At 41.3% G+C, this 25,667-nt stretch overlaps 1 protein-coding gene across 10 annotated transcripts in view; it reads right to left on the bottom strand.

The window, feature by feature from the left end:
• The window catches only part of KMT2C (lysine methyltransferase 2C), a 264,118-nt gene that overhangs the window by 52,828 nt on the left and 185,623 nt on the right, over positions 1–25,667 (bottom strand). For 8 of the 10 annotated variants that reach the window (XM_060782601.2, XM_060782604.2, XM_060782602.2 and 5 more), the window contains 14 exons: positions 24,731–24,917; positions 22,145–22,243; positions 21,739–21,786; positions 19,638–19,775; positions 19,422–19,454; positions 19,212–19,337; positions 17,143–17,281; positions 15,661–15,872; positions 15,079–15,152; positions 12,428–12,610; positions 8,077–10,011; positions 5,926–6,227; positions 2,239–4,049; positions 780–891 (listed from right to left, as the gene is read on the bottom strand). In XM_060782601.2, the coding sequence (XP_060638584.2) occupies positions 780–891; positions 2,239–4,049; positions 5,926–6,227; positions 8,077–10,011; positions 12,428–12,610; positions 15,079–15,152; positions 15,661–15,872; positions 17,143–17,281; positions 19,212–19,337; positions 19,422–19,454; positions 19,638–19,775; positions 21,739–21,786; positions 22,145–22,243; positions 24,731–24,917 (5,399 nt within the window). The remainder of the gene's footprint in view (positions 1–779; positions 892–2,238; positions 4,050–5,925; positions 6,228–8,076; positions 10,012–12,427; positions 12,611–15,078; positions 15,153–15,660; positions 15,873–17,142; positions 17,282–19,211; positions 19,338–19,421; positions 19,455–19,637; positions 19,776–21,738; positions 21,787–22,144; positions 22,244–24,730; positions 24,918–25,667) is intronic. The other 2 variants (XM_060782605.2, XM_060782610.2) reach the window with 1 other exon arrangement.

Here is a 25,667-nt window from a genome sequence, read left to right as displayed (position 1 = left end):
TTGGAGGGCCGGATTATAATTCGAAAAAAAACATGAATGAATTCCTATGCACACTGAGCATATCTTATTTTAGTGCTAATAACACTTAAAAACAATACAATAATTAAAATGAAGAACAATTTTAACAAATATAAACTTATTAGTATTTCATTGGGAAGTGTGGGTCTGCTTTTGGCTGATGAGATAGGATTGTTGTTGGTGTTGTTGTTGTGTGCTTTTAAGACATTTCAGACCTAGGTTGACCCTGAGCGAGGGCCGGGTAAATGACATTGGAGGGCCGTATTCGGCCCCTGGGCCGTAGTTTGAGGACCCCTGCTCTAGAGAGAGCATTTCAGACCTGGGGAGCCACCACCAAGAGGCCCTCTCTCTCATCCCCATCAATTGCACCAGTGATGGTGGTGGGACCGAGAGAAGGGCCTCCCCAGAAGATCTCAAGGCCCACAGATCTCAAGGCCCCTCATTCATAACAGAATCCCCACTCATGCATTGGTTTACTCTGTGTTCCTAACTATGCACAATCCCTTGTTTCACATTTCTGGACCCCTTTTCTGCACTGACACATTTTCATAGCTATTTGATGCGATAAACATCAGCATATCACACCATATGATATGAAAATTAGATGAAGATAACAGACCACTCAGCAATGCACCACTTCTCTCACTAATATTCTCCACCAATGACCCATAAATCCAGGAGACAGGGAGGACATACATTTGTATTACTGTGTAGGATAAGATGCCATATGCAATATTGATGTAAACATTATATCTGCCTACCTGTTCATGACCATTGGTGGCATTCCCATATTGTTCTGTGCCATTACTTTATTGATCCCCTTCAGAGCCACCATCTTTGCTTTCATTATGGGATCGGTGATTGCATCAAAATCTATGAAGCCGAAATGTTAGAATATGTGTTAAATTCTGTGTATTACTGCAATGTTTTCATTTCTTCATTTGTATCATTAATTCACACAGGCCCATCTATTCAAGATATTTTAAAAAAACTACACAACTAAATTAGGAAAACGTCTTAGAAATATTCTGAGGGGTTTTTTCCCCAGGTTTTTAAGTATCATCACTTAAAAACCTGGAAAAAAAATCCCTCAGAATATTTCAGCTGGTGTGCCTCTAGTTAATTGATGCAGGGATGCTGATTAGAATAACAGAACCATAGAAGTAGAAGGGTCCAGAAGGGCTATCAAGTTTGGCCATCTTCCAACCCAACTCAGTTAAAAAAAAAAAACCTTCAAAGAGGGAGAATCCATATCCCTTTCTCTCCCCCAAGGCCTCTGTCAGATTTCTTGCAGAAAAAATGAAGCAACACTAACCCCAATTCCCACCCTCTCTAATCACTCAAGTGCCTGGGACAGAAGCAATGAAGAAGAGAAGGGCTTGCAAAGATTTCAATTAAATTGAAACGGATGGCAAGTTACCAATTCAATCACCTATTTTCAAAACAAAGCTGAGCAAGCAAGGAGAGTCAATTTTAGCCTTCCAAAACTTAAAAGGATGTTTACATAAGGGGTGAAACCTCCCGTACCTATTACAGTTACTGTTTGATGTGTTTTCCGGGCTGTGTGGCCATGTTCCAGAAGCATTCTCTCCTGATGTTTTGCCCACACTTATGGCAGGTATCCTCAGAGGTTGTGAGGTCTATTGGAAACTAGGCAAGTGAGGTCTATATACCTGTGGAATGTCCAGGGTGGGAGGAAAGTGTGAATGTTGCAATTGACCAGCTTGATTAGCACTGAATTGTCTTGTAGTTTCAAGCCTGGTTGTTTCCTGCCTGGGGGAATCCTTTGTTGGGAGGTGTCAATACTAATCAAGATGGCCAATTGCAATATTCACACTTGCTTCAAGCAGACAGGAGTTCTTTCTCCCACCCTGGACATTCCACAGATATATAAACCTCGTTTGCCTAGTTTCCAACAAACCTCACAACCTCTGAGGATGCCTGTCATAGATGTGGGTAAAACATCAGGAGAGAATGCTTCTGGAACATGGCCCCTGCAGCCCAGAAAGCTCACAGGAACACAGTTACTGTTCCTTATTTGTCTCATACAGACTGACCAGATTGCAAAACAGGCTTGTGGCATTAAGATGCATCCATTAATTAGTGAGCACCACTGATATTGATATATCATTCAGAATAGACGTTTGGTAAGAACTTTCCCTCACTGCACCCTACACAAACCTACAATGGTTTCAGTATACAAAAACAAATCATGCATACCAATGTTGGGGAAAAAAGGCTCTGAACGCTGGCGAATCATGGCTTGCATCTGTCGTTGCTGTTGCTGCTCCTGTCTTTCTTGGTCTAAGAGATCTTGGAGCAGAAGTGGTTGCTCTTCCAGCAGAAGGGGCCTCTCTCGATTCTGCTGCTGGGCTAATGCTTGAGGAAGCATCATCTGCTGGGGACCAGGCATTCCAGTGGGGCCGGGTCTATTGACAACAGGCACAGGTTGATTGCCAGGCTGTCCTGGCCCAAAGCTATGACCAGCAGGCTGGCCAGGGACAAAACCTGGATTTACCGTTGTCCCTGGTGAGAAGCTATGGCTTATTTGGGGAACTATGTTCATGTTAGGTAAAGCGTTCTCCACAGTTTGACCAGCAGGTGTCATTAATGCTTGTGGAATACCTGGAACAGGATTTGCTTGCACTGCTGGCAAAGAGTTAGCTGGAGACTCTGAAGTCCCAACATCAGGGTTGTCTGAACTTTCATTGGAAAGCAAGCTTGTAAGAACTGGAGTGGATCCAGAGATATTGCAAGAACTAGCGACACTTTGGGCTGGCGTGGCAGCAGTGCCTTGAGCAGCATCTGGGCTAGATGCAGTGGGTTCCTCTTTCGTAGTTGTTTTGTCAACCCTGTCCACATTACAAGGCAGCACAGACTTCGTTTCTCCATCCTGTAGCTCTGGCTCAGCCATATTGTGAATGCTCGAGGCCACCACATTTCTGTCACCTTTTTCATTTTCAGAGTTACTTTCAGCTACTGTGTCTGGGGACAATACTTCTGTTTTAATCTCACTGACTTCACCAATTTTGTCCTGTGAAGAAAGTGAGTCTCCTGGACTGGGAACTTTATCATCCTGGTGGTTTTGCTGAGGGTCTTCTGCTCTGCCTTGTATATCATCTATGGGAACATTGAGATCCAGCTCCTCACTAAACATACCCTTCTTGTCACCTAAATCATGGTCTGGATCAGTGTAAGCAATAATGTCAAATTCTCCTGATCTCAGAAGGTCATCTAGGTGACGATCATTTGTTTCCAGAGGATCAAATGTGTCCAGCTCGTCTCCTTTTCCATCTTCTGGATCGAGATTGAGATTCTCAAGGTCTTCATCCACCAAGTCCTTAACCTCCACGCCATCAAGGTCTTTGACATCTAGATCTTTTACAGAAGGATCATCAGGATCAAGTTTTTCTTCTAGTACCTCAGCAGTCTGGTTGGGAATCTGTAAGTCACTTGCTGACTCTGCAGGTGTTGTTTCCGGCAAAGATCCTTCTGGAAAAGCATCATTAATTGGTGGGTTACTTAGAGGACACATGACTAGCACAGGCGGATGGCTTGGATTCATTGTTTCCTGCTGAGATGGTGGTAAATGTTCCAAACCTGTTGACACGTGCAATGGAGTATTAAGGTTTTGAGAATTGCGTCTCATGGGCTCCAGGAGTCTGGGTCCCTGACAGTCCTGCCTGGGTAAAAACCCTGCATGTTGCTGATGTTGGGGAACTGCATTTATAACAGTCGTTGGTGGGGAATTAAAAGGCAGCCTTGGCCTGCTTTCAGGTGCTCTGTGACAGAGTTCAATAAATGCCTGCCCCATAATGTTGTGCTGCTGAACCTGGATCCCTTGTGGTGGGAAATGCTGTGGAAGTCCAATAGGATTAGCCATTTGGGGTTTGGTAGGTAATCTAGGCATCTCTATAGGCATGGATCTTCTGAGCTGGGGTGGGATTCCAGGACGTTGCATTTGCTGTGGAGGACCAAGGAAGCGTTCTTGACATGGAGGAGGTCCATGACCAGTCCCAGAAAACCCATATCTTGAAAAGAAAACAGAATGTTTGGGTTGAGTGATTTTTGTGTCATTTTACAAAACATTTTAAAATACATTGAAATAACATATTTGCTCATTTATATTTGGCCCTTACTATTGTGTGTTTTCAAGCAATTTCTGCTTTATGGTAATGCTAAGGTAACCCTATTGTGAGCTTTTTCTGGCAAGATTTGTTCAGAGGGGATTCTCATTTGCCTACCTATTGTTGGAATTCAACCCCACACTGCCCAAGTCCTCTCAAGGAGCAGTTAGTTTAGTATAGACTAAGGTTTCCCTTCCCCATGTCTCCTGTATGAGAGTTGGGAATGTGTCTATTTTGTTCTCTCGCTATTTCAGCTCTCATTCTGATTAGTTGTTTAAAATGGATAGTTTTCTCCTGCACGCCTTTTTGAATCTGACTTCTACCTTCTTACACTGTAGCATGGAGAGTATGTGCTGTGAGCTTTGAGATCTCTCTCTGCTTGTGTATCATGAAAGATATAGTGATTTTTCCCTCTCTTTACCACCTATGTCTTCTAAGGTTTCAAAGGTAGCTCAGACCCTGTTTTTACCACAAAGAAATGCAGTTATTTGTAAATAAACCTTTTGCAATTTTTAAAGATTGGACTCTACATGGAGGAGGGAGCAAGCTTGTTTTCTGCTGTCCTGGAGAGTAGGACGCGGAACAATGGCTTCAAATTACAAGAGAGGAGATTCCATCTGAACATGAGGAAGAACTTCCTGACTGTGAGAGCCATTCAGCAGTGGAACTCTCTGTGGTGGAGGCTCCTTCTTTGGAAGTTTTTAAACAGAGGCTGGATGGCCATCTGTCAGGGGTGATTTGAATGCAATATTCCTGCTTCTTGGCAGGGGGTTGGACTGGATGGCCCATGAGGTCTCTTCCAACTCTTTGATTCTATGATACTATGTTTGCCTCCTAAGCTCTGAATTCTTTACAGTCACATCACCTGGAACTTGATGCTCTGCTCACTAATGAGCTGATGCTCAACTTTTGTATCTTGTTTATTTTTTGGAGATTCTCTGCTGTATATTTTAGTGTAGTTTTCCCTAATACCCATGAGGCTGAGAGTCACCTACATATCCACCGCAAAGACACTACACCTGGAAAGCCATCATTCTTGAGCAACAAGGGATCGCCTAAGTGTAAGTAGTGTGACTTGCCCAAGGTCACCAGTAGATTTCCATGGCTGAGCAAGGATTCAAACCTAGCCTCCCAGTGTAATAGTTTAAAACTTAAAACATTACATCACACTGCCTCCTGCTATATTTGATTTAGACTATATTACAAAGGGTGAAATCTGGGGACCATCATTCACATTTTTTTCCTAGGTTAATTTGTCACATGTTAAAAATATTTTAACTGAATGCATTTGGCATATGGTATTTAATTATTTTTAACTGATTCTACATCGCATATATTTGAATACATTGCATTCATATAAAGGTTGAATATCTTTTTCTGAAATACTTGGGAAAAGAAATATTTTGGATTTAGGGTATTTTTTTGGGAGGGACATGGATTTGCGTGTACACACACAAACAAACACACACACAATGATATATCTTGTGTATGAGACTCAAATCTAAGCACAAAATTATGTTTCATGTATCCTGAAAGTAATTTCATGCAATATTTTTTAATAATTTTGTGTATGAAACCAAGTTTATGTACACCAAACCATTAGAAAGCAAAGGTTGTCACAATCCCAGCCACCTATGTGGACAATTTCAGATTCTGGATCAAGTACTGTAACATGTTTTGATATATCTCAGTTATTCTGATCACAGTTACAGCACTTGATAAATAATACACAGTTATTAAGAAACAACATATTTTAGGAGTCAGCAATCAAGAAGTGTACCTCATTCCATGGGACCTCATTCCCATGCCACCCATATCTCCTGGAAACTGGGGTCTATTGAACTGTCCATCAGCAGGAAAAACTGTGAACCTCATTCCACCAGGAGGGACAATAGATGCCCTAACATTTCCAGGGTATGGAGGAGGAGGACGGTTAAAAATCTGGTTCAGATTTTCTTGTGGCCAAGGTGGAATAGCTCCTGCATGAGATGGTGCAGCTGTTTCCTGTGGTGCTTTCTCTTGGCGGATTGCGTTTTTCTTCTGTTGTTGTTGCTGAAGAATAATTTCACGTAATTTCTGGCGCTGATGTGGAACAAAAAAAGTATTGTTAATTATACATTTGCAACTGAGTTATAGAATACATTTTTATAAATAAAATCTTTGAGAAGATATTTCAAAATTTTTGAGGAGATATTTCAAGCTACCCATGTTCTTGAGAGCAGCACAGATGCAATTCTTTGGAAGCATGTACACCCACCATATATTTTTCTCCAAAGCAAAATTCACTGCTGTCCATCAAACCATATGTACAGGATACATTTAGTGCTGATGTTTACTATGGTTGAGGCTAATTAAAACGTCTTTCTTATTGAAATCATAATTTGACAAAGGATTATAATCCAGTAGGGAAATTAAAATTTCACTAGAGCTTTCTTGAACATTTTTATCTGGTCCTTGAATGCACTGACCATGTTTGGACAAAGCAATATGTCAGGAAATGGTGTGAAGCCTGACTTATCAACTGCAAGCAGCATGTGACAGTGCAAACTGCCCAACTATTCCTGTTTGCCAAGTTAAGGAAACCATGGAGTTTTTGCTCTGAGGTTTGTTTATGGCTTCATCTCAATGCAGTGGCCGCTGGCACTGTAGGTTCTCTCTCATCCTAGAGAACGTAATCATAAAGCAAACCACCTATTATCTCATGGAGGAGAACACACCAGAAGGCTGACTGCAGCAGCAAACAGACAAAATAGTAAACTGGAAGTAAAGCTCTGGGTTTGCTTAGCTCTTTCTACTCTTCAGAGAAAACCTACATAATAAATGCATTTAACTACAGGGCAGGTAGCACGACAGTGAGGTGAATGCTATAGTGTAGAGTCTGTTGTACTCCAAGGCTGGGAAGCACCTCTGCACTTAACACATGCCCCAATCCAAGGGGAAAATAGCAAGCAGTTTATTGAAGAATACATAGAAAGCAATTCAGCAAAATAGTATTAGAAACCAAAGTCCAAAAATCAGAGATAATCCACAAAACACAAGGTGATAGCTGGTAACACTGAGAATTGGGCTGTAACTACTCCATAACTAAAACGTTCTAGCCTATTCAGGTACAACAGCATCCAAAAACCAGGAACACAAGAGCAGAGTAAATCCAACACATGAAATTCAGGAACAGTCCTCAACACCTGGAAACATGAAACAGGAACAAACAGGAAAACCTGAACATGGCACTAGAAATTCTCTTGACTTGACAGGAGTTCAGTCCTCAATCTCCAGCATTGCTTCCACTGTCCAAAGATTCTGTTTGACTAGCTAATATAGATAGAAAAGCGTGTCTTTTTTCCTTGGGAAACTGATACAACTTTCAAACTAAAAGAAAGGAGACTCCATCTGATCATTAGGAAGAACTTCCTGACTGTGAGAGCTGTTCAGCAGTTGGACTCTCTGCCTCTAAGTGTGGTGGATGCTCCTTCTTTAGAGGCTTTTAAAAAGAGGCTGGATGGCCATCTGTCAGGGGTGCTTTGAATGCAATTTTCCTGTTTCTTGACAGGGGGTTGGACTGGATGGCCCATGAGGTCTCTTCCAACTCTATGATTCTAAGAGACCTGACCTTCAGACTTTCTCATGTGAAACCCTATGTTGATGAAACGTAAATCTTCTATCTAATTGCTCATTAGTCTGTCCACCTGGACTTCCACTATCATCCTCTGAGATCAATCCCTTGTGTCATCAGGCTGACTAACATGCCCAGAATCTCCAGAAAGACCAGGTGCAGGCACAATCAAAGGCTGAATACAGTCTGCTGATAACAAATAACAGAACATAATAAGTAACATAGTAAGTTTTGCTAAGAGCAATTGGCATCTTCCTTCAACTGTAGCATGTCATATGGTAGTTTTTGCCAGCATATAATGTAGGAATATTAACTCACCTGTCTCAGTTTCTCTGCCTCTGCCTGAGACATTGTGTTCTGTGTACTTGTTGCTCCTGCAGTTGGTGCTGGGCCAGGAACTTGCGTGGTCTGGGGAAATGGATTTCCTTGCAAGTTCACAGAGGAATTCACAGGTGCATGGAAGCTTCCCCCTGATCCAGGTCTGGGCTGTTCAGCAGAATCATGGGGATGTTGTACATTTCCAAAACTTTCCGGTTGAGGTCTTGGGGTCCTTGGGGGCTGATCATAAGGGTCACAAGATGGGGCTGTTGGAATATGGCTAAAAGCATCTGTCACAGCAGATCCTGATAACTTTGTAGGCTGAGAACATGGATCTGATGGTCTTACAAAAGGCTTATTCTGTGAAGTCTGTAGATAAGGATCTCGATTTAACATGAGGGTGGGTCTACTGTATGTTTCTGAAACTACAGGCCTTGGAGTTGCTGGTGACTGAGAATACGGATCACTACTCATTGGTCTTGGTGTTCCTGGAGGCTGGGCATATGGATCCGAAAGCCTTTGATTAGCTGAAACCTGAGGAAACAAGTCTGCTTTCTGTGCAGGTCTTGGTGTGTGTGGTTGATGCATGTATGGGTCAACAGTGGCAGGTCGAGGAGTGCCCGGAGGCTGGGCATATGGATCTGAGACAGGACGAGGAGTGCCTGGAGGTTGGGCATAAGGATCTGAGATTGGACGAGGAGTACCTGGAGGTTGGGCATAAGGATCTGTGACAGGACGAGGCGTACCCGGGGGCTGGGCATATGGGTCTGAGACAGGACGAGGAGTGCCCGGAGGCTGGGCATAGGGATCCTGAGCAACTGCCCTTGAACCAGTTCCAGACTGAGAAAAAGAATCAGCCTGGTTTCGAATTACTCTTTGTGGATGGGCAAAAGTCTCTTTTATTGCTGGCTGTGGAGTCAGAGGTTGAGTGTATTGGTCATTCGATGGATTGTGCGAAAAGCTGTCTACGGGCCTTGGTGTTAAAACAGGCCGTTCATAGGGATCCAAAGGTAGACGTCTTGGAGTCAATGGCATTTTTGTATAAGGATCTTGTGGTGGCTGATTTGGGCGGAATGGAGTTTTAAATGGACCAGAACTCTCCTCTGCAACAAGAATGGAAGTCAATGGGGGTCGTGTATATGAGTCGGCCATAGGCATCCGAGGCCTTGGAAATCCATCTGCCCTAGGAGACGGCTTAGCAAACGGGTCACTGTTTGCTACATTTAAAGATATTTTTCCTGGCTGTTCTGCCATTACAGGTGGTCTTGGCACCCCCATGGGCTTGGCAAACTGTTCTGTTCCCATCACTGGTCTAGGTGTATCTGGAGCTTTTCCATAAGGGTCAATATTGACTGGAGACAAAGAACATGAATCTCTGACTGGTGATGGCCGCCGTCCTGTTGTTTCAGATGCTTGAGTTGGCCTAGATATGGGTGATGGAGGTGGGCAGAGATCGACTGATGGAATAGAGTTTCTTCTGATATAGTTCTGGTTTTGGTTAACAGGTAGTGGCCTAGGAGTCCCTACCATTTTTGCATATGGGTCAATAGGAGAAGGTGGTCTAGCAGATGAAGAAGGTGAAAAAGGGTGTTGAGATGAAGCCTGTGAGTGTGTGTCTTGAACAGGCATTTTGTTTGGTGTCACAGGTGGAGGTGGGACTTGTGGTTTTAGGAACACATCGGATGGAGGAGAAGAAGAAGGGGTACCAGGTGGTTGCTTTGTATATAATGTCTGTTGACCAGGAGACATATTTCCATTACCAGTCTGAGGAGTTAAAGGACTCTGCATCCCACTACTAGGTGTATCTGAACCTGACTGGTTCAAAGGTTGCTGTGACCCAAGTTGTTGCTGAAGTTGCTGTTGCTCATTTTTCACTTGCTCCAGTTTCTGGGTTGCTTCAATTTTAGCCTGCTGCTTACTTTTTTGACGCATTTGCTGAAGGAAAGAAATGTGTTGCAACAATGAGGAAATTATACAAAATATGATATTAAATTCACTGATGATGAAAATATAATTAAAAATAAATTTTGACAATTTATAAAATGTAAATTGTTTATACACACTTCTACTTATTTATTTATTTATTTATTTATGATTTAAAAGTTTTGTATACCGGCCTTCTCACCTCTCTTGAGGGACTCAGACCGGTTTCCAACCATAATATCATATACAATCAATAAAACATCATAATACATATTACAGTAAAACATTAAAACAGCAATTACAATCAATAACTATAATGGTCAGTCATCACACTAAAATCGTTGTTCCTCATCCTCCATCCATATCTCAGGGTGTTGTTACTAACAGTATATATTTTGAAAACCAGAGGATTTATTGCGAAGAAGCTCTGTAAAAGCAACAAGTAGCTACACTGAGAATTTCATCAAAGCAGTTTGGGTCCAGGCTATTGATCCAATTGCATCTCCCTATATAGGCCATCTCGTGTATTATGGTCAGCAGAAGAGGCCCTGCTCTCAGTCCCACCCCCGTCTTAAGCTCGTTGGGTGTGAACGAGAGAGGAGGACTTCTCATGATTGCTCCCTGTCTCTGGAACTTCCTTCCTAAAGAAATAAAAATGCTCCCCACCCTCCTCTCCTTTAAGAAACTTATGAAAACACACCTTAGCGTATGGAGAGGAGGAGGACTAATCCACTGGAATGTAAGAGAACCCATTTGCACTATACAACAGCTACAAAATATTTTTAATAAACATTTCTGTTAGCCATTTCAAATGCAATGCATTTTAACTGCTTTTAATGGTATATGTTATATGGCATTAGATTTTCGGATGGCGTGATTTTAATATTGAATGTATTTTTTTAAAAAAAAAACGTATTAATTTTAATTCAATGGATTTTAAGCTTAATGTTGTACATGTTTAAGGCACTGAATAATTGCTATATTATTTATTTATTTAGGTACGATATTTCTATCCCGCCTTTCTCGAACCCAAAGGTGACTTAAGGTGGCTTACAGCCCAGCTGCCATTCAATGCCGTAACCATATACAGTATAAAATTTAAACATTTAAACAGATTTGTCAAATCATACAATAAAAACCATTTAAAAACATATAAAAACCAATATTTTCACTGTTTATCGCATTGCCCAAAAAACATTGTCTGAGCCATTCCATAATTTAGTTCCATATGGATCTGTATTTAATTATTGCACTGCATTCCCAAAGGCTTGTTCAAAAAGCTAGGTTTTTACTTTCCTCTGGAAGTTCAGGAGGGAGTGGGCTGATCTAATTTCCCTAGGGAGGGAGTTCCACAGCTGAGGGGCTACCACTGAGAAGGCCCTGTCTCTTGTCCCTGCTAGCCACAACTGCGGAGGCAGGACCAAGAGCAGGGCCTCCTCAGCCAATCTTAAGCTCCAAGGTGGTTCATAGAGAGAGATACATTCGGGCAGGAAAACTGGGCCGGAACCATTTAGGTAAGCCGCCTTCAGTCCCCCTTGGGGTAGAGAAAGGCGGGGTATAAATAGGGCTAGTAAATAAATAAAGTACATTCATGTCTTAGTTTTATTGTCTAATTGGTTTATTGTGGCCCAATTTCCCATTCCAATATTTGTTTTTTTCATTCTACATTTACTATTGTTATTGTGCATTATTTTGTATTATTTCTGATGTTGTTTATACTTTGCAAAGCATTGAATGGTTGCCTGTTTCTGCGTGTAAACCGCCCTGAGTTCCTTTTGGGAGAGAGACAGACTAGAAATAATAAAGTTTTATTATTATAAAGCCTCGAAGAAGTCAGAGATTCTTAAACTATATTCTTAAGATTTTCAATCTGAGTTTTCCGTACCACATACAGATGTCTACTGCTATAACAACATGGAAAATGTATTTTCAGAGCATAGATTTGACAAAAATATATTAAACTACATTCAAATAACATCACAAAGTCAAAATTCACAATTGAGGAATCACATATTAATATATTATCAATAAGACATCATGAGTACAAAATCCTCTTTGTGTCTTCAACAGATTGCTGACTTACAAATACTTTAGTAGTCACTAGAGATTAAAATATCTCCTTCTACACATGTTTTACTTCATTGGGAAGTTTAAGTGTGAACATGCTTGGAGCCCATCAAATGTTTCCAGAATGGGAAACATGGTTATGAATTTTAGCATCACGGCATTCATGTTAATTTACATCTTTTATTTGTAAACAGAATGTGATGGTTATGCAGACACCATCTCCTAGGTTGCCAGTGATTGCTGTACACACAGATTTCATCATAAAACTTCTATTTCCTTTCCTGAAAACCAATTTATATAATTAATAGCAATTCTTTTTATCCTAGGCAAAAGGCGAAAATAAGCACAAAATACAACACACCTGTCTAAATTTCCACTCTTGCTCGTGCTCTGATTCTCTCTGCTTTAATGGGTCCTTGAAGAGTTCTGCATCAATACGAGAGCTTGGATCAATACTGTCCTGCTGCTGCTGCCTTTTCATGGAATCATTAGACATCTGCACTTTGTTGATGCGCAAGGCCGCTCTATTATCTCTGGCTTTTTGCTGCAAAACAGAGTATCACACACAAATGTACTTTTACCTGGCTTTTTGTTGATACATGTAACTAAAGACCCACATCAAATCTAAATGCAAAATCAACATAACAAATAAGAAACTAGGCCACATCCTGACATTTGAGAACAATTAATCTCCTAGGCAGATGAAAAGGCTGATTATATAACATAGGGTTGATTTATTTGTGCAAATTTATATAGTGGGGAAGGAGCTCCTGGTAGCACAATGGGTTAAACCCTTATGCCAGCAGGACTGAAGATTGACAGGTTGTAGGTTCAAATCCAGGGAGAGTGCAGATGAGCTCCTTCTGTCAGCTCTGGCTCTCCATGCGGGGACATGAGAGAAGCCTCCCACAAGGATGGTAAACATCAAAACATCCAGGCGTCCACTGGGCAACGTCCTTGCAGACAGCCAATTCTCTCACACCAGAAGCAACTTGCAGTTTCTCAAGTTGCTCCTGACATGACTAGATGATAGATAGATAGATAGACAGACAGACAGACAGACAGACAGATAGATAGAGTAGGGAAAGGTGTAAGTTGCTAAAAATTGAAATATGAGCAGAATAGACTCATAGTTTGTGCTAGAACAGTGGTTCTCAACCTTCCTAATGCTGCGACCCCTTAATATAGTTCCTCATGTTGTGGTGATCCCCAGTCGTAAAACTATTTCCATTGCTACTTCATAACTGTAATTTTGCTACTGTTATGAACTGTAATGTAAATATCTGATATGGACCAAATTTGGCACAAATAGCCAATATGGCCAAATTTGAATGCTGGTGGGGTTGCAGGGGGGATAGATTTTGTCATTTGGGAGCTGTAGTTGCTGGGATTTATAGTTAACCTACAATCAAAAAGCATTCTGAACTCCACAAAAAATGGAATTGAACCAAACTTGGCACAAAGAACTCCCATGACCAACAGAAAATACTGGAAGGGTTTGGTGGCCATTAACCTTGAGTTTGGCAGTTGTAGTTCAACTTTATCCAGAGAGCACTGTGGACTCAAATTTGGCACGAATACTCAATATGCCCAAATGTGAACACTGGTGGAGTTTGGGAATAATAGACCTTGACATTTGGTAGTTGTAGTATCTGGGATTTATAGTTCACCTACAATCAAATAGCATTCTAAACCCTACCAATCAGAGAATTTGGCCAAACTTCCCACACAGAACTCTATGATTAACAGAAAATACTGTATTTTCTGATGGTCTTTGGTGACCCCTCTGATACCCCCTCATGACCCCCCCCCCCCGGGGTCCCGACTCCCAGGTTGAGAAACACTGTGCTAGAAGCACATCCACCAGTCCATACAACTGTTGTGGTTCAGCCAGATGAAGATGAGGGGTTTGGGGGTTCAGGGCCTGATGGCTCTGTAGGTGAGCAAACAGAGGGGGTATTAGAGCAACAAGGTTCTGTAGATGAGGGAACGGATAGGGTTTCAGAGCAAGATGTTGTTGCTGAGACAGAGTGTGAAAGTGGAACTGTTTTGGAACCCAACAGGCAGGGAGAGGAGGACAACATTAGCTCATCCGAGGGAGCAGCTGGCTTAGACAGAGATACCAGGCTGCTTCTGTGGGGGCAGAGATTCAGGTGCAGGAAAATCCACGAGAAAGAGAGGCAGAAGCAGGTTTCTCAAGGTCAAAGGGATGTGTTCATGGTTTGCAGTACTTAAATTAGTGAGAGAGCTGTTAGGATTTGAGATCAAACAACGTCGCTACAGGAGTGAGGGACTCCTGCCTCATTCCTAGTTCATGCCTTAGTTCAAGACTCAAGATTCATGCTCAAATTTTGCTCCTTGCTTTATGGATTTATCTGTGGATTCATGCCCATGTTTTGCTCCTTGTTTCCTGGATTCATCTTCACGTTTTAACCCCTGTTTTCTGGATTTATCTATTGCCTTTGGGACATGCTTCCTTTGTTTACTCTTGGATTTTGACCCTTCTATTTGATTAAAGTGCCTTTGGCTCTTTTTATGTGTTTTATCAATAAACTGTTTTGGTTTCTTGGGGAGGGCTGTGAGCAAGGTGAACTCCTACTGAGGTGCAACAACAACATCTGAGCAACATTTGTATGTCATCTGAACTCTAACAAAGTAAACATTAAAATGACACACGGTTACTAGAAAATATGGAGATTGCTTCAGTAAGCAATAACAGAGCTTTTAATCATTTTAAAGCAGCTCCAAGCACTTATTCTGGGGTAATGATTTTGACATTACATCGCCAGATGATCAACTCATCCTTCCTGTTTTTCAAAAGGCTTTATCTGCAAAATCCTTATTTGGTTTCAAAGAGTTGCAAAAGAACAGATGTGCCCATTCTGTCCCAAGAGCTAATGGCCTAAGTTGTAAATTTAGAGAGTTAGAAAATATTTTTTAAAAACTTATAACACTTTTAGAGCAACCAGAAAAAGGCAGAAACAAGTTTTAACAAGAATTGCAAATGATTACCACATATGGAGCTCTTTCCTGCGAACTTGCTTTTCTCCACAGTTTAGCAATCTGCTTCACTCTTGTAGCCCAATCTGAAAACACGAAGGGAAAGGAGGAGCATTTGTTTTCCAAAGATTTGGAACATCATTAAAACTTCTTCTGATTATGCAATGTTTCCCCCCTTCAGGGTTAAACAAATCGCATCTTTCAGCGTTAGGAAAATGTGAATGAAAGAAAGCTGAGGTCTATCAGATTTGTTAACGACCTCTAGACATGGGGCCAAATTTGGTGGCATGCACCATTTGAGACCCGGTCACCCACCGATCCAGATGGCTCCCATCACATGACACCAGTGCGGCTCCATGAGTGAGGGAGCATGCCGCCATCAGAGCAACATGGGACGGCTCCCATGTTGCCATTGTAATGCATGGGGGGAAGCCATGTGCACCATGTGTGCTCACGCTTCCCCCCATCTGATCGCCCTCGGCATTGCGTGGCATAGGGCGCCAGGTTCCCCATGCCCCTCTATGAAGTGGAGTGACGTTGGCAGTCGTCTGACAAGGTCACTAGTTACCTTTCGTTCTTTAATTCACAACATACCTGGGAACTCCTCTTTCAGATTTGGAAAGTTGATATTTGTGTACAGAACAGGTGCTACAGTTGCCATTTCACCGAGTGCTTCCTCTTTCTCCCATTTCAGAGTGCTTCTCTGTGCATTAGACATGGTGTCACCTTCACCTTCCAGAGGGGCAGCGGATGGAACCCATGAGCCAGCGGGATCATTCATCACAGCATTAAATGCATTTTTATCTCTGTGATAGTAAAGCAAAGGATGCATTTGTGACCATCTCTAGGGTTAAGTTGTCCAAAATTCAAACACAGACCATCTCAATATTTCTAATAACTTCGGTTGGGCACAGATGGAATGACATTCAAAAATAAATTTAAGGCCATCAGTGGTGCAGTGGGTTAAACCCTTGTGCCGGCAGGACTGAAGACCGACAGGTTGCAGGTTCGAATCCGGGGAGAGGCGGATGAGCTCCCTCTATCAACTCCAGCTCCTCATGCGGGGACATGAGAGAAGCCTCCCACAAGGATGATAAAACATCAAATCATCCGGACGTCCCCTGGGCAACATCCTTGCAGACGGCCAATTCTCTCACACCAGAAGCGACTTGCAGTTTCTCAAGTCGCTCCTGACACGACAAAAAAAAAACTATTAAAAAAACAAGATCTTTCTAATCTGGTGATAGTTTCTCAGTAGCAATGAGAGAAGCCTCCCACATGGATGGTAAAACATCAAAACATCTGGGTGTCCCTGGGCAACATCCTTGCAGACAGCCAATGCTCTCACACCAAAAGCAGTTTCTCAAGTCGCTCCTGACATGAAAAAGTAGGAATGGCCGGGTGTTATAGAACACAAAAGGCACAAATTAGTGGAGAAGGTGTGGAATATTAACTATTTTTTTTTTAAAAAAAACTCCACGACATTAGCCTTTTAAGTTATGCAAAATAAGTAGAATTAACAGGTGATGCCCTGATCACCAGTCAAACAAGCAAGGCAGAAATGCAAAGTCTAATCCAGGCATGGGCAGACTTTGGCCCTCTAGGTGTTTTGAACTTCAACTCCCACAATTCCTAACAGCCTACCGGCTGTCTAATGCCTAATCCAAATGTTTGGTCAACTAAAATGCCCGGGTGATGGAATGTCACCACCTTACACTTCATAAACCCAGCTGTTCCTTGAGTAAAGTGCAATGGGCAGTCATAAGAAACTATCTCCCAAGGAGGAGAATATGGGAACTTGAACTAACAGAAGCCTGCAGTGGGAAGCCCTGATTATTCTGAACACACAGACGGAGCCCACTGCATCCTAAACCCATGGGATTTTCTTGGGCGCTGTTTCATGGGATTCAAGTGAGTGCAGAAGGGAAAAGAGAGCCCATACCTTCCCCATCTCCACTTTCAACAACTTTGTGTTAGATCCCAGTCATCCAGAGAGAGGCCTGACTTAAATGCCTGGAATGGCTTCCAGAAATATAGGACAATTACCATAGCAAGTTAGATATTTATCAGATTTACCTTGTGTCCGTGAATGGTGGCTGTGATATGGTAGGAAAAGCACCTAATCCACCTCCAGGAACTAGAGATGCATGAGGGAGATGGGGATTTGGTCCAATCAGCCCATTCATAAGTGGAACTCTTGAAAACGTGTTTTCCCCTTTGAAGAAAACATGCAAATACAGCAGTGAATGGTGACTACTATTCAAAGATCAATTTGCGTTTTACTATATAACAATATTACCCAGGACACAAAGAATGCTTTAGAGTGTGGCAAATTCCCTCTAAGTAAAACTTGGATTCAGTATCTTGCAGGACAAACTGCAGCAAAGATAAATGGATTTTGAAGAATGTGTAAGAATAATACATTGAAGAACTTATTAAAGTTAAATAATTTTACATTTTATTTTATTTTATTTTCAGACTTAAGATGTAGCCATATACTTTCTGAAGGAGATGGGTAAGAGTATTCTAGTACTGATATTTAGGCAAATCTTGACACTCTTCTGTGATGTGATTAAATCTATACACACAATACAAGTGAAAATATGTATGTGTATATGTGGCTGGGGTGTCCACTTACATAGACAAGCTCCGACCTCCACAAACAGCTATAGCTTCCACTATTCAAGAGACACCAATGGCCCTCCCTCCAATGACATTGCAGGTTATAGTGAGCACCGTGAACATGTCCAAGAGCCCTACCAATGTCCTCCACGAACACCATACTGTTCCCCACACAAGAGAAGGCTTTCATACGGGAACAATTCCATCCTAGATTTTATGTGTTTCCTCCACCACAGGCACCACAGTGTTTCTGACTCTTTCCATTGGTGTGGAATTTGCATGACCCCACCCACTGCCTCTCGCTTAACCCTTTCCTATTCTTTTCTATGGCACAAAGCAAATAGAGGAATTGATCAGCAAATGAACATACTAGAGAGGTTTGGGGAGAATTCACCATGATTTATAGTTGTAGGACTGGGATATATAGTTCACTTGCACTCTAAGAGCACTCTGAACTCCACCAATGATGGATCTGGAACTAACTTGGCACACAGAACCCCCATGACCAATAAAAAATACTGGAGGTCTGGGATTTATAGGTGTTATAGTTCACTATCCAGAGTGCACTATGAACCCAAACAATTATGGATCTGGATCAAACTTGCATGCATACCCAGTATGTCCAAATTTGAATGCTGGTGAGTTTTGAGGGGAATTGGCCTGGAAATTTTGGAATTGTAGGGACTGGGATTTATACTTCACCAGCAATCAAAGAGCACTCTGAACTCTACCAAAGATGGAATTGAACCAAACTTGGCACACAGAGCCCCCATGACCAGCAAAAACAAAAACAAAAAACAAAAACAAAACAAAAACTGGAAGTCTTTGGGGGAAATTCACCTTGACTCGGGCGAGTTGTAGTTCACCTACATCCAGAGAGCACTGTGAACCCAAACACTGATGGATCTCAACCAAATTTGTAACACATACCTGATAAACCGAAATTTGATTACTGGAGGGGCTTAGGGGGAACTGACCTTCCTTTCTGGGAGTTGTAGTTCACCCACAACCAGAGAAAGTGTGACCTCCACCAATGATGGACCTGGACCAAACTTGGCACACAGAACTCCCATGACTACCTCAACCTACTGGAGGAGTCTGAGGGGACTGACTCACCATGGTAGGAGTTGTAGTTTGCCCTACAGCCAGAGAGCACACTGAACCCAAACAATGATGCATCTAGAGCAAACTTGCTCAACATAACAAACTTAAAGTACTGATGGAGTTTCAGGGAGTTAACCTGGCATGATGTGAGTTGTAGTTCACCCACAACCTTATGCATTTTGTAAAATAAAATAAAATAAATGATTTTTCAAATAAATAATCCGGGCAACGCCGGGTACCCAAGCTAGTAATTGAATTACAATCATCTCCCACAAAAATGAGTCCAAAGAGGATTAGAAATCTCTGGAGATTGTTGTGTGAACTTCTGCAGCAATTAGGCTGTTACATGTCTTTCTAAAACTTTCTCTTCCTATAAGCTGGTAATGTTTTGTTTTTGAATAACAAAATGAGCACTATACCTGGATTGTGCAAGTGCATTAAGGGTTGTGGTGGGGGTGGTTGGGGTTGTGGCAAAGGTGTTGATTGAGTAGTTGCTGGACTCAGTACAGCTGTAAACAGGTCTTCCACATCCTTTCCTCCAAGCTCTGTAAAATACTAAATGTGAGTATAAGGAAATGTTTGAATACAGTACACTTCATGAAAATGTAACGAATAGCAAAAGGTCGTACCTGGAATCTTGTACATTTTACCAAGAATTGCACCTGGACAAAGAAAAAGCAATATAAACATGAGCCATTATCATCCATTGTACTTCTGTCATCTGAAATGCCACAAATTAGTCTCAAGAACTGCAAACACAAAGCATGTCTGAAATTGTGCATAGTCTTCTATCATCTATAATAATAGGTTCCTTTATAAGTAGAGGATAAAAGATAGTCATTTACCATCTGTGACCATCTTGTCCAATTCAGGGCTCAGGATTCCATCTAATTGTTCTTCACTCAACGGCCGTGAACTCTGACTGACGCTTTGTAGAGGCAGAGAAGAGGGATCGTCCGGGATGGCTCCAATATCCAGACCAGCTGGCAGAAGGAAGAAGATACGTTTTAGCTTAAAAGGAGATGAACACATTGATTTTTTTCCATTAAACAAAATGCGTAGAAAAATGTTTTGAATCCCATTTTTCTATAATGAGTTAAATTAGCATATTTTCGTTCAGTCACCTTTAAAAAACACATTTTCTGCACAAGTCAATCAGAATCTCACCAAAGATATCCTCGAATTGTAGGCCTGTCTTCAGATTTCAAAAGCTCAGAAACAGCAGAATACTAAGGAAAATAAGGGTTGCTGTACTGTGGTCCGTAGACCACCAGTGGTCTGATTCTGCCAATTGGGAGTTGTAGTTGCTGGGATTTATAGTTAATCAAAGAGCATTCTGAACTCCACCAACGATGGAATTGAACCAAACTTGGCACACAGAACTCCCATGACCAACAGAAAATACTGGAAGGGTTTGGTGGGCACCTACATCCAGAGAGCACTCTAGACCAAACTTGGCACAAATACTCAATATGCCCAAATGTGAACACTGGTGGAGTTTGGGGAAAATAGACTTTGACATTTTGGAATTGTTGTTGCTGGGATTTATAGTTCAGCTATAATCAAAGAAAATTCTGAACTCCACCAATGATGGAATTGAACCAAACATGGTACACAGAACTCCCATGACCAAGAGAAAATACTGGAAGGGTGAAGTGGGCATTGACCTTGAGTTTTGGAGTTGTAGTTCACCTACATCCAGAGAGCACTGTAGACCAAACTTGGCACAAATACTCAATATGCCCAAATGTGAACACTAGTGGAGTTTGGGGAAAATAGACCTTGACATTTGGGAATTGTAGTTGCTGGGACTTATAGTTCACCTACAATCAAAGAGCATTCTGAACTCCACCAACAATGCAATTGAACCAAACTTGGTACACAGAACTCGCATGACCAACAGAAAATACTTTAAGGGTTTGGTGGGCAGTGACCTTGAGTTTTGGAGTTGTAGTTCACCTACATCCAGAGAGCACTGTGGACTCAAACAATGATGGATCAGGAACAAACTTGGCACAAATACTCAATATGCCCAAATGTGAACACTGGTGGAGTTTGGGGAAAATAGACCCTGACATTTGTGAATTGTAGTTGCTGGGATTTATAGTTCACATACAATCAAAGAGCATTCTGAACCCCAGCAACAACAGAATTGGGCCAAACTTCCCACGCAGAATTCCCATGGCTTGAAAGGACTCACTAGCATGAGCCTCCCTCCAGCCTCGCACTCTCTCCCTCGCCCCGCACATGCGCACCACACTGCCATGTGCCGAGCACACCTGCTCTCCCCTCCCTGCTCGGAGTGCTGCCAATCACAGCAGGAAGAGGGTTTTTGGTGGGAGGATTCGCCGTCTGTTTCCAAAAAAGAAGAGAAGGTCAGGTGGAGAGATCTCCAGCCTTCTCTGCCAAAGGGGTTCCTAAGACCATCAGAAGACCTCTCTGAGTCCCCCACTGGGGCGTTGAGAAGGGCAGGGTAAAATGGTGTCAACAAAAAATAAATATATGCTTTCTGATGGTCTTTGGCAACCCCTCGGAAACCCCCTTGCGACCCCAAAGGGGTTCCGACTCCCAGGTTGAAAAACGCTGTTGTAAAAGAAGAAAATCAAGACTACTACTATGATAAGAGATACCTAATGCTTTTTCTAACATACTTGCATAGAGCAGAATTATTTTGTATTTTAAAATGCACACGCGCGCTCACACAAATTCAAGATGTAGTTATTCACAACATTTTGAAACTGAATACTCAAATTCTACTGGGTGCACTGCATAGGCAGCATGTAACAATTGTGCAAGGCTCTATAGACAGAGATGGTGAAAAATGGAGTTATTTTAGTGATATGGAGAAAGCCGTACTTTGCATGCAAAAGCAAAAGCAAATTAGTTGAAACCACTAGGAAAGAGGGCTACTTCTAATCACGAATCACCCACTAATTATATCCTTACCAAAAGGGGAGGATGAGCTCTCAACCTGGAAAGTGCATAAATCAAGACCTACGGGATCCAAATCAGATAAAATGGATGATTATAATAAGAAGGGAAAATAAGAGTGAGGAAGGCAAGAAAGAACACAAATCCAAAGTACATACAGCCACATGCTGAAATAGTGCACAGTTATGACAGACACAGTCATTTAAAAAAATCCTGCCTATCAATCAAGTGGAAAGTAAAATAAAGGTTGATGTACTGATCAAAGCAAGAAGGAGGGGTTATTTGCCAGCGGAAGCAAACTTAAGGCATAACAAGTACAGAGATAAATAACTAGTTGAATATAACTGCAAATGTGGCACATATTTAATTTATAAATCAGAATTAATTTCACAGAACCAACAAGAACGTTATTAGCACATACCTGAATGATCTGCCGATTTCACTAAATCATCAGAAAAGATTCCAAGAATGTCCTCATCATTATTCAGCACAAGAGCAGCTATGGGGTCATCAGCAATACCTTATGATTTAAAGGAAAATATAATTAAAATGGTATACAGATGGTATCTAACCCCTCAGAAGATTTCAAAATATAATAAACATACATCAAACAAATGTTGGAATCAACAAGTAGGCACCTTTTTCCACATCTGGTGGACTTGCCTAAAAGCTAAAGAGTTCTGGAACACAATTCAAAAAGACATCCAAAAAATTCTTAAAAAACGGATTAATAAAGAACCAGAGTTTGTTTTACTAGGCATGCTCAACTTGGAAGGAGAAAAATATAATGGAAACCTATTTAATTACCTAACTACTGCAGCCAGAATTGCATTTGCTAGAAAATGGTGACTGAAAGAAATACCCCAACGGGAAGAATGGCATAGTAAAATTTTAGAGATAATGAGCATGGACGAACTAACATATTGGCTAACAGCAAACCACGGGTCTCCGAAGAAATGCACTAACTGGGACCCAGTAAAAGATTACTTTAGACCAGGAGTCCTCAAACTAAGGCCCGGGGGCCGAATACGGCCCTCCAAGGTCATTTACCCGGCCCTCGCTCAGGGTCAACCTAAGTCTGAGACAACTTGAAAGCACACAACAACAACAGCAACAATCCTTTCTCATGAGCCAAAAGCAGGCCCACACTTCCCATTGAAATACTAATAAGTTTATATTTGTTAAAATTGTTCTTCATTTTAATTATTGTATTGTTTTTAAGTGATTTTTGCACTACAAATAAGATATGTGGCGTGCATAGGAATTCATTCATGTTTTTTTTTTCCAAATTATAATCCGGCCCTCCAACAGTTTGAGGGACCGTGACCTGGCCCTCTGTTTAAAAAGTTTGTGGACCCCTGCTTTAGACAATGTAAAATAGAGATTGTTACATGAGGAGAATTTTTTTTTATTTGAATGAACTATAACTAAACAAGCAACAGCGAGGGAGTTAATTACTTGGATCTATTTTTTTCACACAGAAAATGAGTTACAAATGACCAACGAAGACAAGAGGGAAGTCACATTTTTTTTCTAATTTTTTTTATTTTTTTATTTTTATCTTTCATTAAATATAAATTTCTTTTTTTCCAACTGACTCTACCCTAGGTTTTTTTTTTCTCCTCTCTCTTTTCTTCTTCTCTTGAGGGGGGCGGGGAAGGCTCTCCTCCTTTCCTATCGACTACAACGTTCTCCCACTTTCAATGTACAAAACCTTACTTTTCTAACCTTATAAAACCCATCAATAAAAATATTACAAAAATAGCAATACCTATACAAAATATGTATTTCTTTATATCTTTGTATCAAAACATCTTAAAACGGGTAAAATATACATAGCTAAACCCAGAAATGTAATTAAACTGTCAAAGAAGTTGAACAGGTTGAAAATAACAAACATTAAAATAGGTACCTCTCTTTCTTTCTTTTAAATATATTTTTTATTTTAGGATATATACATACAAATACACAACACTTACAATTCCCACCATCACCACGAGGATTATTTCCTTTAAGATATTAATTTTTTTGAGACAAACCTTCTAGATTTACATACTGTATAACATTTGTATCCTATTTCTTATGGCCTGGTCTCTGGAATTATTCATAATATACCCTGTTTCCCCCAAAATAAGACATCCCCTGAAAATAAGACCTAGTAGACCTGTGGGTCCCCATATGTGTTGGCCTTCAACTCCCAGATATCCTAACAGCTGGTAAACTGGCTGGGATTTCTGGGAGTTGTAGGCCAAAACACCTGGGGACCCTCAGGTTGAGAACCACTGTAGTAGAGGTTTTGCTGAATTGTCGAAGGTTTTCATGGCCGGAATCACTGGGTTGTTGTAGGTTTTTTCGGGCTGTATGGCCATGTTCTAGAGGCATTCTCTCCTGACGTTTCGCCTGCATCTATGGCAAGCATCCTCAGAGGTAGTGATTTGCTAATTAGAAGTCCTCATTGTACCTTTCTCATAATGCAAACATCAGAACTGAAACTATTTACAAACAAAAAGGAAAATGTATTATCGAAGGCTTTCATGGCCGGAATCACTGGGTTGTTGTAGGTTTTTGGATGCTTGCCATAGATGCAGGCAAAACGTCAGGAGAGAATGCCTCCAGAACATGGCCATATAGCCCAAAAAACCTACAACAACCTAAAAAGGAAAACATTTTAGTCTCAGAAGATACTGCCATGGACCTTATCTATCCTTGAACAAAAGAATGGTAAAGTGAGGCTATAAAAAGCATGGGCAAACTTTGGCCCTCCAGGTGTTTTTGGCCCACAGGCTGTTAGGAATTATGGGAATTGAAGTCCAAAACACCTTGAGGGTCGAAATTAGCCCATGTTTGGGCTATAATATGAAACGTCTGAATGACAACCATCCCCCCATTTTTTGCATGTGTACACACCCAATCTCTCCAACATTCATCTTTCCAAAATCCCACAAGCCCATTCACATTGCCCAGCCCTTATCATAATGCACAAGGCACCGTCCTCAAACTTGCATACCTTGTGTGCCGGCTTTTGGTGGCACTGGGGTGGAAGTTGAGCTAAGAAGGGGGTCTGAAGATGGATCTAAGAAGTTTGTGCTCAGATTTGTTTTGCATGAAATGTTAAGGTTTTCTTCACCTAAATGATCCAAACTTGGTTTACTTTGTCTGCTGGTATCCAGAAGATCTTTGCCGAAGAAGGCTTCCTAAAATTTAAAAGCAAACATACGTTTGGTGTGCTATTAAAATTGCTCATTGTCTGCAAAATTCCAAATATTTGAGAAATATAATTCAAAACCCTGTTTTATTATTCTTTTAATTAAATAGCATATATTCCAAATAAACATACTGTATATACATTACATGTATATTATGTGTAGTCATGCCAGCCACATGACCTTGGAGGCATCTACGGACAACGCCGGCTCTTCGGCTTAGAAATTGAGATGAGCACTAACCCCCCGAGTCGGACACGACTGGACTTAATGTCAAGGGAAAACCTTTACCTTTACCTTTTATATACATTACAGTATGAAACAAAATTCGAAATGTTTTCTGTTCCTGGTTTGAAAGTGTTATTTCCTGTTTAATTGTGTGGTATTTACTTTGAAAGTAGTTGGTATACTCTAAAAACTTTGAAACTACAGTCTCTAAAATTGCTTGAGCTACTTTTAAAGAGATCCTACATGAAAAGAAGGAACATTTCCAATCTGGAGTGATTCAACCCTCTTCTAGTAGCTCACCGTACCCCGTTCTAGATTGTTCAGAAGCCCCACCTATGCTTTTCCAAAGCTGGTAAGTCCCCAAACTTACTGTGGAAACAGGAAACTATAGACAAATTTTTGAAAAAAAAATGAGTTGTACCAGGAGTCACCATAGAGCAATGATTCCCAACCTGTGGTCTGTGGACCACCAGTTGTCCGCAAGAACTAAGATATGATCCACGGCCTCACTGT

Source organism: Anolis sagrei, chromosome 6, assembly GCF_037176765.1.
Source record: "Anolis sagrei isolate rAnoSag1 chromosome 6, rAnoSag1.mat, whole genome shotgun sequence".
In the NCBI taxonomy this organism is placed as follows: domain Eukaryota; kingdom Metazoa; phylum Chordata; class Lepidosauria; order Squamata; family Dactyloidae; genus Anolis; species Anolis sagrei.
This window is presented reverse-complemented; position numbering and strand designations above follow the sequence as displayed.